The following is a 13,453-nucleotide window of genomic DNA, read 5'->3' on the forward strand; positions in this document are numbered from 1 at the left end:
CCCCTCTGCCCCCCCCCCCCCCCCAATCACTATGCCTCTGAGCCCTGGTTTAGGCCACTCTGTCATCCCTAAATAAAACCTATCAAAACTAGAATGGCACTCGAAGAGTGCATAGTCTTGCTGATATACCCCATGGGGAGTTGATGACATATCAAGTTTCAATATTTTTCATTGATCGGTTTTGGAGAAAATGATGTCCAAATGTTTTCTTTTAATCCAATACAGCTGCTATACCATGTGACCTATGACATCAGAGTTAGCAATACATATTCACAATGGGGAGTCCCTCCTATGGACAACTTTTTGCATCGATCGGACAAGCGGTTACAGAGAAAACCATCTTTAAAGCAAAAATATATAGATCAGCCCAGGCAGTATAAATATATATAGATCATTTTTTTTCAACAGGTCAGCCCAGGCAGCACTGCTGATTGATGACCTGAGTGTCCCAATTTAATCAAGTTGGCTGATGGTCATCTCTTGAGGTTGTAGTTCAGACCTTTATTTCATTATTTGTTTTTTTTTGTATACAGAATCGAGGCTCGTGGAAGAGCTAACACATTGAACATGAAAACATGCACAGACACATAAAACATGCAATGAAGGGAGCAAGAGACAAGAGGGGGTGAGAGGGAAACACACAAACACAACAACAGAAAAGAACAGGGACGTCGGTAGATCTGTGGAAAGGGGAGGGCTGGGGGAGGAGGGAGGGGTACACGGTATAAAGCAAATTAACACTTCTAGGAATTTCAGGAAAGAAGTTGGGGATTTAAAGAGGCGGATTTGGGGGGTTTTAACGGGGGTAGAAAATATCAAGGTTTTGGATGGGGAAAGATAATAGATGGTGGTGAATAGCTGTTTTAAAGACCTGGAGGGAGGGGAGGGATCGAAGAGAGTTTGTTATTTGATTATTTGTTTTTATTTATTATTTTGTTATTATTTTGTTATTATTATTTATTTTGTTATTTCATTATTTTGTTAATTTTTTTGAAATTAAATATTTTTTAATTGTAAATGTCAAATTTTTTTTGTTAATTGTCGTTGTTGATTTTGTTATTTTATTAATTTTTTATTTGTTATTTGCTTATTTGTTATTATTTTGATTATTTGTTATTTGTTTGAAGAGAGCTTGTTTGTTTGTTATTTGAAGATTGGAGAGGGATTGAAGAGAGATTGAAGAGAGAGAGAGTTTGTGGAAGTTTGTTCCAGAGGTGGGAGAAAAGAGGCATGAAAGAGTTAAGGTGAGCAGAGAGTCTTGATTTTGAAAGTTTCACCAGAAGAGGGTTGCTGGCAGATCTTGTGCGTCCTGCAGGAATATTTGGGGGGGACAGAGCACAGACAGAACAGGGGGAGTAAGGCCAGAGAGGAGTAGGTAGACGACAGAAAGACCACCTACCTGCCTGCGGTGAGTGAGTGAAAGGCCCGCAGAATCAGCTTCATCGCGGGAGATTCCAATGATTCTGAATGCTTTAGTTTCAACCGCGTGAAGCCGAGCTAGGTGTGAGGCAGGATCACCAGCCCAGAGGGGAGAGCAGTATTCCATTGAGCTGCGGATGAAAGCTTTGTATGTAGTGAGGAGCTCAGAAGTGCCCAGAAAGGACTTCGCACGACAGAGGTTGCCCAGTCGACGACTGGCTTTGGAGGCCAGCTTGGAAATGTGGTTTTCCCAGAAAAGATCATGGCAGATAGTGACACCCAAAAGCTTGAGTGAAAGAACTTCTTCAAGAAGATTGTTCAGAAAGTACATGGGAGGGTTGTCCAGACGGTCTTTCGGAGAGACAAAGTGAGAGTGTGAGATTTGTCAGGACTGAAAGACATGTTCCATTGTTTGACCAGTTTGTGATATTGTCCAGGTCTGCAGAGAGTGAAGAGGCTGCTGCTTGCCGATCTGAGGGTTGGGATATGGACGGCAGAGTGGTGTCATCAGCAAAGAGATAGAGGGGATTTTCCGGAGAGTCGGAGAGATCATTAATGAAGACCAGCAAAAGCACAGGGCCCAGAACAATGCCATGATGAACTCCAGCCTCAACAGGTAGGGGAGAAGAGAGAATTCCATTCAGGGCCACATGTTGAATGCGACCAGAAAGGAAGTCTGCAATCCATGCGTGGAGGTTTCCATGGATACCATAGGAGGAGAGTTTGGTGAACAGGGCAGAGTGCCAGACCGTATCGAAGGCACGTGATATGTGAAGGGAGACAGCTCTGATTTCCTGTTTGGCATTGAGGACCTCCATCCATTGTTCAGACAGCAGAAGCAGCATGTCCAGAGTAGAGTGACCTGGTTTGAATCCAAATTGATGATCCGAGATCAGGCCATTGGAGAAGAGGAAGGATTTGATGTCAGAAGCGATGATCGATTCCATGACCTTGCTGATTATTGGAAGCAGGTTGATTGGCATGTAGTTGCAAGGATCTGTTTTTGCACCTTTCTTGTGTAAAGTGGTAATGTTGGCCGATTTCCAAACTGATGGCAGATGGCATTGAGCAAAAGAGAGGGTGAAGAGAACAGAGAGAGGGTGAGATAGAGCGGCAGAGCAGGATTTTAGGACCCGTGGGCTGATGCCGTCTGGTCCAGTTGCAGAATCAGAGTCGAGGTTTGACAGAAACTTCTCCACCTTGTCAGGAGAGAAGGACGCAGAGTCCAGGAGCAGCTGGTTTCGACTGGGTAAGGTGGGTACAGCGAGAGAGATGTCATGTGCGATGTCGCATTCGGCTTTGCCACGTGTGGTGTCGGCTGTGTAGCCATTTGAAGTAAGTGAGGGGATGGAGGGGGAACAAATACCAGAAACAGAATTGACCAGACGCCACCAGGATTTGGAGGAGGGAGACAGGTTTGAGAGTTCAGCCTTGAGAGTGGAGAGATAGTGCTTCCTGGCTCTCCTGAGCGTAGACACACACTTGTCCTGAGCTTTGTGAAAGGAACTGAGATTGTTTTCAGTTTGATTAGCCTTCCAAGAGGTAAAGGCAAGTTGTTTCAGGGCAACTTCCTCACCACAAGATTCAGTGTGACATGGATGGGAGGAAGGGTATGACAACTGAAGATGAGATGGGATAAATCTGTGCATGAGAGAGAGCAATTTTTTTTGGAAGAATTCCCAGGAAGAGTTTATGTCAGAGGCAGTAGAGATAAGAGACCATTCCAGATGATTGATGGTTGCTTGAGGACCATGCCAGTCGGCCTGAGTGAAATGCCAGACTCGTTGACGCTGAGGAGGCTCTTTGATAATGGCCTGAGAGATATCCACTTTAACAAGCAAATTATCAGAACAACCGATTGGAGCAGAAGAAGAGCAGCAGACATTTGCAGGGAACTTAGTCATAACCAAGTCTAGAAGAGAATATGCTCCGTTGACTGAGATCCGGGTCGGGAAATTGGCAGATTGTGTCAGTCACAATGAGTCGCAGAAGTCCTTTGCTGAGATGCCATGGCTGGTGAGAGAGGTAACCACACCCAGCCAGCTTGCATGATGACAGTTGAAGTCGCCACATATGAGGAAGAGAGAGTTGGGATGAGTGGATAGAAGTTGGTCCATGTTGTCAGACAGCGAAATGTAAATGGAGTCATCACTGTTTGGAGGACAGTACAGAACACATGTGAACAAAAGGTGGGAACGAAGAGGAAGCCGTAGCCAGAGGTACTCCTGGGGGTGGGGTGGTGAGAGGGCAGTGCAAAGAGAGTGAGGAAGAGAGTTTTTGATAAAGATAGCAACCCCACCATCCAGACGAGGCTCAGGTCTATCATACCTGAGGATGGAGCAACCAGGGAGAGATATTAAGGAATCAGGAAGAGATATTAAGGAATCAGAGACATCTTGAAGGAGGAAGGTTTCTGTGAAGCAGATTACATCTGGTTTGTCAGAAGCAACCTGTATGGAGAGAAGCAACCTCTGCTGATTTGGGGAATCCCCCCCACACCCCCACCCTCCAGGGGAGTCCCTTGATCGTCTGGGCAGCCCCCTAATCCAAAATTGTAAAATGTAAGACTGAGCGATCCTGTGGACCATAGAAGAGCTGTATCAGGTGTCAGAGCAATCGATTGGTCAATAAGGATGTATGTATCCGAAATTTCAGGAGGTAACCACCCTCCCCCCAGCAAGCCCGCATGATCCAAAATCAAAAAAATCGAAGCCCAAGCAATTGTGGGGGCTTCGGCATTGTATTCATTTATCAAGTTTCAGAACAATCAGCCGGGTGATATGGGAGTAGTAGTAAAAATAGCGAAAAGTTAACAGACCAACGGACAGACATCCAGACATCACAAACCATTTTATAAGTTAATCTCTTTGAGAATCGAGATGAGATGACATAAAAAATAACTATGCTTGCATACCACCACTGAAAAAGAAAAATTATGGGAGCATACGCTGGATCAGCACGTTGCTGCGTCCTTGGACGACTCCTCAGCACCATCCCGACACATATCACTGTGTGTGCTCGGGAATAAGGTGTTTTACAGCAGCCGGAGTGCAAATCCTGCCACCAACCTCATTGAGGGAGGACCCAGTACGCTGGTACTCATTTCGCCGACCTCAGAAGGATGACAGGCTGAGTCAACCCCACCTGGTATTAATTCAACAGTTGAACCGGATTCGAACTCAGGACCTTAGGATCCCAAGCCCACCGCCCTAACCATTAAGCCAATACCACCACTGAGCCTTCTTCTTTTCATGCCAAAAACCTCATTGTAAGAAAAAGCCTGTCCTACAGCCTATCCCAGTTCACCCTGCTGTGGTCAGTGATTTCTCAATACTAAGCAGGGCTTAATGAAGGCAAGAAAGGTGCTTTATTAGAGGTATTTAAACACGAAAAAAGGATAAATTGCATGTCAGAATAATCTTTAAAAAATAATTAATTCTGACTTTCTTTTCTGCATTGCTCGAAGTAATGTTTGATGACATCAAATGGCATCACCGTTGACCTGACACACTTTATCTTACCCTCCTGGCCAATGTACAGTGCTCTCTTCACAGACATTTCTTCTGGGGCAGCAAATCCGTTCAGCAGCTTGGAACGGCCACCGGGTGGTGGTGTAGGGGGTAGAGAGAGTGGAGGCGTTGGTGGGTCACTCATGTTCTTCTGTAAATGCATGGAAAATTGCGAAACAATGCATGATTAAAGGTGAATTATAAATCAGGGCAGAGCAGAAAATGCCACATGGAGCCAAGCATGTCAGTAGGGCATACCTCACAGTACAGTTGGAGGTAGTAGTCCGGGCCTCCATCAAGTACCGCCTGACCGTATGAACCACGAAGTCGACTTTCGCCATCGAGCCGCCCAGCTCCAAACGGTGCAAGCAATTCCAGACTAACCTCAATGACTGGCTCTACCAGTGGAAGAAGTGGGAGCTAAGGGTACAAAGGAAGCTGTAGTCACTGATGTTCATTAAACCATTCACCATCACCAAATGCAAAATTCCACCTGCACATTGTGTCACAACAAGACACTTTCACTACGAAAAAAAGGTTCCTTTAGACAACACTGACACTTGCTCACAAGTCTTATGATAAGGAATTCAGACCCCTGGACAAGGTAAGCACATAGTATAATGGGAAACACATGCACACTCAGAAAATTCACTGAAGCTGCGTATCGAATGCAAACAACCCTGAAGGTGGTGTCCATGATGGATCCCAAAGGCCTTCAATGTTGGCACATCGATAATAATAAATTAATATTATTTCAAGAACATGAACTTCAATGCAGAAGGAGGTCGTTAGGCCAATCAAGCCTGCACTGTGGCTGTCAACCTATGGCTGTTTATCTGTGCCTTAAATGCTGAGTGTCAAAGAAGCAGCACATGCCATTTTTATTGGTATGACTCAGCCGGGTTCAGGTTTGAATCACTGATCTACCGGATTTGGAATGGACGCCCTAACCACCACGCCAGAGTCTGCTCCAAAAAGTATTTTAACATTTTTTTTTCTAACAAAAGCCTTTTATTTCACATTTTGTTTTGCATTTGTTGCACCAAAAAACATTTTGTCTGTTTCAAGATTTGAGTGCAGCATAGCATCACTCACTGCATGCTCAAAAGGCGTACACCTACAAAAACAAACAAAACTGTGAGCTCGTAAAAACACCAACCAACAGCAACTTCCATTCCTCCTACCAGTTCAAGCTTAGCAGCTTTTCAATTGCATAGTGGGAGCTCTCCTTGTTGGAAGAAAAAGCAAAAAAAATGAAGTAAAAAATAAATAAATCACAAGCACTGTGATAAAGCAACACCTGTTTCAAATGGCTGAAAACTGCTTCCTTTCCACTGCTGATTTCCAGTTGATCCTCTTCCCCTTTCCGCCTCCGTTTCACTACCAGACCATCGGCCTTATGATGAATGTGTTTTACTTTCGGCTCGGCAGGACGTGCTGGAGTGTCGTACACAGGACACTCGGGATTCACCACACGGCTTGCACACTTCTGGGATCTAGCATCAGCATTCTCAACCTGCCACAAGTACCGCAGGGAGTATATTACTAAGCTATGTATGATCTCAACAAGTTAATCCATTGCAAAGAACATCGCGTTCATATACAGTCACGTGAAAAAGTAAGTACACCCATGTAAAGTTTTGACTTTTTCAACATATTTCAACATACCGCTATTTGATCTTCATTTCAACAATATTGATAGATAAAGGTGATATAAAATAACAAATATCATGAAACATTTACATTTTGTAGTCCATTGTATAATTTAAATAAACATAAATGCAAATTTCGCATGTGGAAAAAGTAAGGGTAGGGCCTTCCCGTGCGCGCCAAAGACAATCCCGCCAAGGTTCGGAGTACGCCTCGGAGTTTAAGCTCGTTTCAGCCATTCGTCCTCTTGGGGTCTTAACCCCAGGGACACGACAATATTTTATAATATGCAGTTGCTGCTGTGGTTATTGTTGTTTGTGTTCTCCTTCCGTGTACTTTTATATATATATATATATATATATATATATATATATATATATATATATATATATGTATGTATGTATGTATGTATGTATGTATGTATGTATGTATGTATGTATGTATACACGTATATATATATATATATATATATATATATATATATATATATATATATATATATATATATATATATATATATATATATATATATATATATATATATATATATATACACATACAATATATACATACAGGGTGAGTCAAAAGTAGCGCCCGATTTATTGCTGAACGTGGTGTAGAGCATATGGAGTGGCCTGCCATGTCCCCGGATATGAATCCGATAGAGAACTTGTGGGCAAAATTAACGTGTCAAATCGACCACTTGGACCAGCAGCCGACCTCTGTGCGTGAATTGCAGCAGGCTATTGCCACTGCATGGCAAGCGATTCCTGTCCAAACCATGGCAAATCTCTTGAATAGCATGCCTCAACGTGTACGTGCTCTCCTGAATGCTCGCGGGGGTTACACGAAGTACTGAACTGTAATTTTACTGTCCGTTATCCCAGTCGAAATTTAACTTTTGTTTAAAAATTTTTTGGCTAATGTGCAAAATAAAGAGATACTTCTGGAAAACGTACAGAAGTTTAACACAGTACTATCCATGAATTGAGTTCGATATCAGTTTACATCACTTTCAAGGATCAATTTATTTGTTTCGAAATGTCAAATGTGGTTTTTGTTTCTTTTAAAGGTCACATTAACAAAATCTAGAATAATTTCAACATAATTCCAATGAACTTTTGGTTCTAAGACATCTTGAAAAGTAAGTTCACCCCCACAAAAAAAATATTCCATATTAAATGCCAAGTCTGTATATATATATAAACAGAAATCGGGCACTACTTTTGACTCACCCTGTGTGTATGTATATATATATATATATATATATATATATATATATATATATATATATATATATATATATATATATATACATATATATATATATATATATATATATATATATATACACAAAACAACAACAACAACAGGCATTTTAAGGCCATTTTCCCTGCAAGAGCGGGGGTTAGCCTATATATACACATATATATATATATATATATATGCGTGGCTCAGATAGTGGGTACACTTTACTATGCTTGCATGAATTCCCCCAGAAAATAAAAATGAGGTGCCTAGATACAAAACTAATTGTGAGATGTGAAGGCAGACACCTTGGTGGACCTGTAGAAACCAGCAATACAAATGATTTTAATTATGATTTTTATAATATGAATATAAGTACGTCAAAAAATGGCCTTTATAATAAAAAGAAATGTTACATTTGTGCTCTTTAAAATGTTTTTCTCATTGCATGTGTCGTTCCTGTTGATTATTTTCAATGTAGTTACTCTTAAAATACAAGTGGATGTCACTACTATGTGTTGATCATGTTTTGTGTTCAACAGTCAAGTTTCCAATGCGTTGTAGGTCCGCCAGAAAAACAAGATTCACACATAACGCTTGGTGTCCATTGCAACAGAGAAAATGGGGGAGCCAAGGCTGATATTGTTTCCTTAAATTTCCGTCCAAAATATGGCCTTATTTATTGAAAATAAGTGGGAAAACAAGAAGAGAAAAAGAGGAGGTCAATGTTGTGATCGGAAAATAAAAAATCTGGACAAATAAAATTCTTCGCAATTTTTGTGTCAGCCCCGTCACGTGCGTATCACTCTCTCCTCATCCGAACGATAGATCGCCGTCTTCGGAAAATCATGCTTGTTTACCAAGTTTCCTGCTCGGTGAAAACAATAAGACCACACACGCGCGCTTGCAAACTATCATTCTCCGGCAAGCTCAGCATTCGTCTGCGTGTCCGTGTCTCCTCACTAGCGTGACGTGCGAATCAGAGTTTACAATTTCGACTCGCGGAGCTCGCCGTCGTCCGATCATTCTTCACTTTAACCAGTATTTGAATGTTTTCAGTTGAATAAAGACCTGCAAGGTAAGAATTATGAATCTACTTTATTACCGAAAGGAAAGTTTTGTTAAAACTCTAAAGAAATTACATGAATTTTTACGATATATTGTGCAGAAGTTCATGGCTTTTCTGTTTAATTTTCCTCCTGCCTCTCTTGGTTGGCTCGTGCTGACGCATGTTACGCGCCATTGTGAAGATCAACATCGTCCCGATATTGATTTCTCCTGAGTTTCTCTCATGAAGTACTGCTTTTCATTTGGTGAGGCAAAAATAATTTGTCTCCATGAATAAAAATGTGTGTTTAGGTAAATTTAAGCTATCATATTCGGCACGTCACGCTGACACCGAAGTTGTAATACCACACATAACCTGGACACGCATCCTGCGATGTCCACGTTATGTGCCGAATGGCTTTCATTTCTATCGGTGAATCTCGAGTAAATGATCAGAATTTGTCCACATTTATTGATTTACGATCACTGTTCATCACAATTTTTTTTTTCTTTTTGGATACTGAATCGAGGCTCGTGAAAGAGCTAACATTTATTTCACAAACAAATCAACCAGACAAACAAAATATATAAAAAGAGGGAGCGGAAGACAAGATGGGGAGAGAAGGGGAAGCACACAAACACAACATTTGAGAGCAGGGAGATGTGTGGGAGGGAGAGGGCTTGGGGGGAGGAGGCGTGGGAAGGGAGGGGGGGCGGGGGGGAGAAGTATAAAACACAAGGACACCAGGGACTTCCAGGGCAGAAGTTGGTATTTCAAAAAAGTGGATTTGGGGTGAAATTAGCGGGGGTAGAAAAGATCAAGGTTTTGGATGGGGGAAGATAAGAGATGGTGGTGAACAGCTGTTTTAAAGACCTGGAGGGTGGAGTGGGATTGAAGAGAGTGAGGGAGTTTGTTCCAGAGGCGCGAGAAAAGAGGAATGAAGGAGTGAACGTGAGCAGAGAGTCTTGAGTTTGGCAGTTTAACCATAAGAGGGTTGCAGGCAGATCTTGTGCGACCTGTAGGAATATTTGCGGGACAGGGCCCAGAGAGAGCTGAGGGGGGAGGGGGGGGGTAGAAAATTGAAAGACCACCAACCTGCCTGCGGTGAGTGAGTGAAAGGCCCCTGGAGTTAGCTTCATCGCGGGAGACAAACAGATAGAGTACAAAGGCTATAAAATAGACATGTTAAGATGGTTAAATGCAACAGACTGCAACTTGGTAAAGTTGTTTGGTAGAGTTGTTTCAACACCATATGTGAGGATAAGGTACTGTTATTAATATCTAGCTCATGGTGATGTTGAAATTGGTCATATTAGCCAAAGAATTTCAATTGGGTTAAAGTGTAACATTACAACATCAAGTTTGGTGTCCGAGTTATGTGCACGTCCTCGACACATCTTTTCATGTTTCTGGAAATATATTGACTTTTTAGGGTCCAATAAAATACTTCCAAATGTGTGTGTATTCTCCTATGTATTTCTAACAATTTCACACTCATTTTGCTGAACACTTTTTTTTTTCTTTCTAAGTATGCATATTGTGTGGTGTATTGTGTGGTGTGGTATATATATATTGTTGCGGATCTCAAACGTCGGCCTCCCCCTTATCAAGGGGGGATTAATCCCCTTGTCCTTTTACTGGCCGACGCAATCCCGGGGCTATCACGGTCCTTCCGGTCGGTGTTAAATAGGGTGGTAAGCCGAATTAGTCGTATTACCCAAGTACTAACACCGGCCGTGAAGCAAGGAAATAACCCCACCCGAACCACGGTTTCAGTGGACACGCCGAGCGATTAGCGAGCCGCGATTCGCGCCGTTAACAGGTATTAACCCGATTGGAGCGGTTGTGATCGTGCCACGCTTACCCAATTGAGAAATCACTAAGACGGTCGAATTAAGAGGAAAACAGGAAGAACAGGGAATTTATTACACACTTTGTACAAATAAGAAGAGGAAAAGAAGCAATGTACAATGAAGAAGAAGAAGCAGATACACAGGGCAGCCTTATACAGTCTTATACTTATCTCCTGGACACGGGCCCGTTCGCACTCAGACTCACTCACACGGGGTTGTAGATGGTCGGGTTGAGGGTCCACCGATGGCGTCCACAGCTCGCCCCGGTCCCCGACTCGTACCACGAAGCAGCTGGTGATGGTAGACGGCAGGCAAGATCGCAGCGTGTCGGTGGCATGGATCGGACAATTATACTGGGGGGGATCGGTAAGCTGGCGATTATACTGGCGTATGTAATAGTTGTACCGGCGCCTTATACGCGCTCCCGGAATAGTTCGGTACAATGCGCCACTTCCACAATGATGTCGCCAAAGCCAAGCCAAGCCCCAGTTCCTTGCCACTGTCGTATGCACGCGGGTCCTTGGACAGTCCTTCAATACCACGTAAGTTCTCTTGGTAAAACGCAATCGTGCAAGTCCTTCTCAATACTCGAGTGCCTGCCTCTCCCTTCTCATAACTGTTCAACGGAGGACCCCGGCTCATAACGGAGGACCCCGGCTCATAACTGAGGTGGGGGCCTCGCGCAAAGGGTTTTATTGCCACGCCCAGCGAACCCTCTGGAATCTCTAGCCACACCCCGTCAGGCAATGTCGCCTCAGCCCTGATTGGTTGTTGGGGTCTTACCGGCTCAGCCCTTGATGTCTGCCTGATGTGGCCACACCCCCACCCTTGCGCTCCGCCCCCTTTTCGGGCCTTACCTCGTGGCATTTGGCTGGTTTGAGCGAGCAACTGGCAGCTAACGCTGCCGGCCCAACGCATAACAAACTGCGAGGGGCAATGGGGTGCAGACTGGATGGTGCTCAATGGAGTCGATTGGAGGGAGGGTGCAAACTGAACGGGGCCTACTCTTATTTGTTTTACACAACGCAATGCAACTATTGGAAATGGCCTTATCTCACATATACTAAGAAATAACTAACGTTCTAAGGTGACCTACGTGTTGCATGTGGCCTAACTATGGGGTGCAACCTTTAACCTTTAATGATGTTACCTGTGTGGGTTCTCAAAACCGCAACAATATATATATTGTTACGGTTTTCCGCCGCCCTTCTTACCCTTACCAAGGGGGGATTAAGCCCCTTGTTCTTTCTGGGCTTGGCGGAACCGAGAGACTTGAAACGCCTCTTCCGGGCAAACGCAAGGTAGGGTTTCGGGACCAAGTCTCGCTCGTACCTAAATCCCTGCGCCGCCACGGAAGCGGGGAAGCAAGCCTCGCACGAGCCACGTGTGATTTGGGTACACCGAGTGGATTGAGTACCATGTGGTCCGTACAGTCACCGTTAATTATTGGACCCCGATTCGAGCGGTTCCATTTGTACCACGCTTAGTCAATGAGGAAATCACAAGAACGATCGAATGGAAGGAAGAACACAGGTTTAATTATTATTATTCCCACAAGTATGTACAATGATCGGTAGAAGCAGAGACACAGAGCAGAACTTAAACAGTCTTCTTTTTAACCCCCAGACTCAGGCCCGTCACACTCACACAGGGAAATGCAGGCAGGTTGATGTTCAGGCCAAACGCGCCGACGTGGTCGTCCAGGAACGGCCCCGTCCGGCTCTCCACGGTCCCAGCACGTCCCGCAAAGAAGGCAAGCAGGCGCTGGAAGGATCCTCATAGCGTGTCTCCCGAACAAACGGCAGCCGATGAGGTAGGAAGGCAAAGTACGCGTCTCTCAGCGCAACTGGCGGTTACACAGCGCGTTATCACTCGCGTAACTCAATGCACTATACGCGGCTCGGCTTCAAGCTCAACCGAGCGTCACTTTCATATGAGCGCGTATCCTGGTTCATGTGCGTCTTTCTTCACTCAATGCCAACTCAGTCCTCGTACCTCAATTGCTGCTCGAACTTCCCTGCTCACCGCACTCTTGGAACTCAACTGCTCTTGGGGGCTTTGCGCAACCGCTTATATCTACACGCCCCGAACCTTCTCGAACCTTCCAACCACGCCCTGTGACGCAGTGCTGCCGCCACACCCTCTGAGCCCTGATTGGCGGCTCGCGCTTACCGTCAGCTCCTCTGCCGCCCTCATTCGGTCCCGCCCCGACCCTCCTAGGCCTGCCTCGTGTTAATTCGCGCCAAAAGAACCAAAGGCAGCACAAAGAGGCATGAGGCTAGGGAGGCGGGATAAGGCACTGGAAGTAGAAGAGGACCTATTCTCCTTACTCTACTCAAAGCAGAACTAACACAGGAAAAGGACTAAGCTCACAAATACTAAGAAATAACTGACCTATCGCGAGGCTACATGTTGTTTGTGTGACTAACTATGAGGGGGAAATTTAACCTTTATTATACAAAACTCAAAACCGTTATACAAAATGTACAATATATATACATATACAGGGTGAATCGAAAGTAGCGCCCGCGCCCGATTTCTGTTTTTTCGGCTGTCAGATTCTTTCTGGGATGTCATGTTGTTAATAATTGTCTTGCAGATTATTAATTTTCTTAATTTATTTATTTTTGTTTTGCAGGTTATTGCTGAGAGTTTGGAAAGTTACTGAAGTTGCACCAAATTGAACCATGAATTACCTTTCAATGAATCAACGCATTGTGGCCGTG

General features: G+C 44.0%; 1 protein-coding gene across 3 annotated transcripts in view; it reads right to left on the minus strand.

Moving 5' to 3' along the window:
- Positions 1-13,453, minus strand: part of LOC137431293 (histone-lysine N-methyltransferase 2C) — a 303,001-nt gene that overhangs the window by 64,724 nt on the left and 224,824 nt on the right. For all 3 annotated transcript variants that reach the window (XM_078781817.1, XM_078781819.1, XM_078781818.1), the window contains exons 41-43: positions 6,229-6,444; positions 5,187-5,348; positions 4,941-5,079 (exon numbers count right to left, since the gene is read on the minus strand). In XM_078781817.1, coding sequence (XP_078637943.1) covers positions 4,941-5,079; positions 5,187-5,348; positions 6,229-6,444 — 517 coding nt within the window. The remainder of the gene's footprint in view (positions 1-4,940; positions 5,080-5,186; positions 5,349-6,228; positions 6,445-13,453) is intronic.

This window comes from Myxine glutinosa, chromosome 7 (genome assembly GCF_964187855.1).
Source record: "Myxine glutinosa chromosome 7, kmMyxGlut1.1, whole genome shotgun sequence".
In the NCBI taxonomy this organism is placed as follows: domain Eukaryota; kingdom Metazoa; phylum Chordata; class Myxini; order Myxiniformes; family Myxinidae; genus Myxine; species Myxine glutinosa.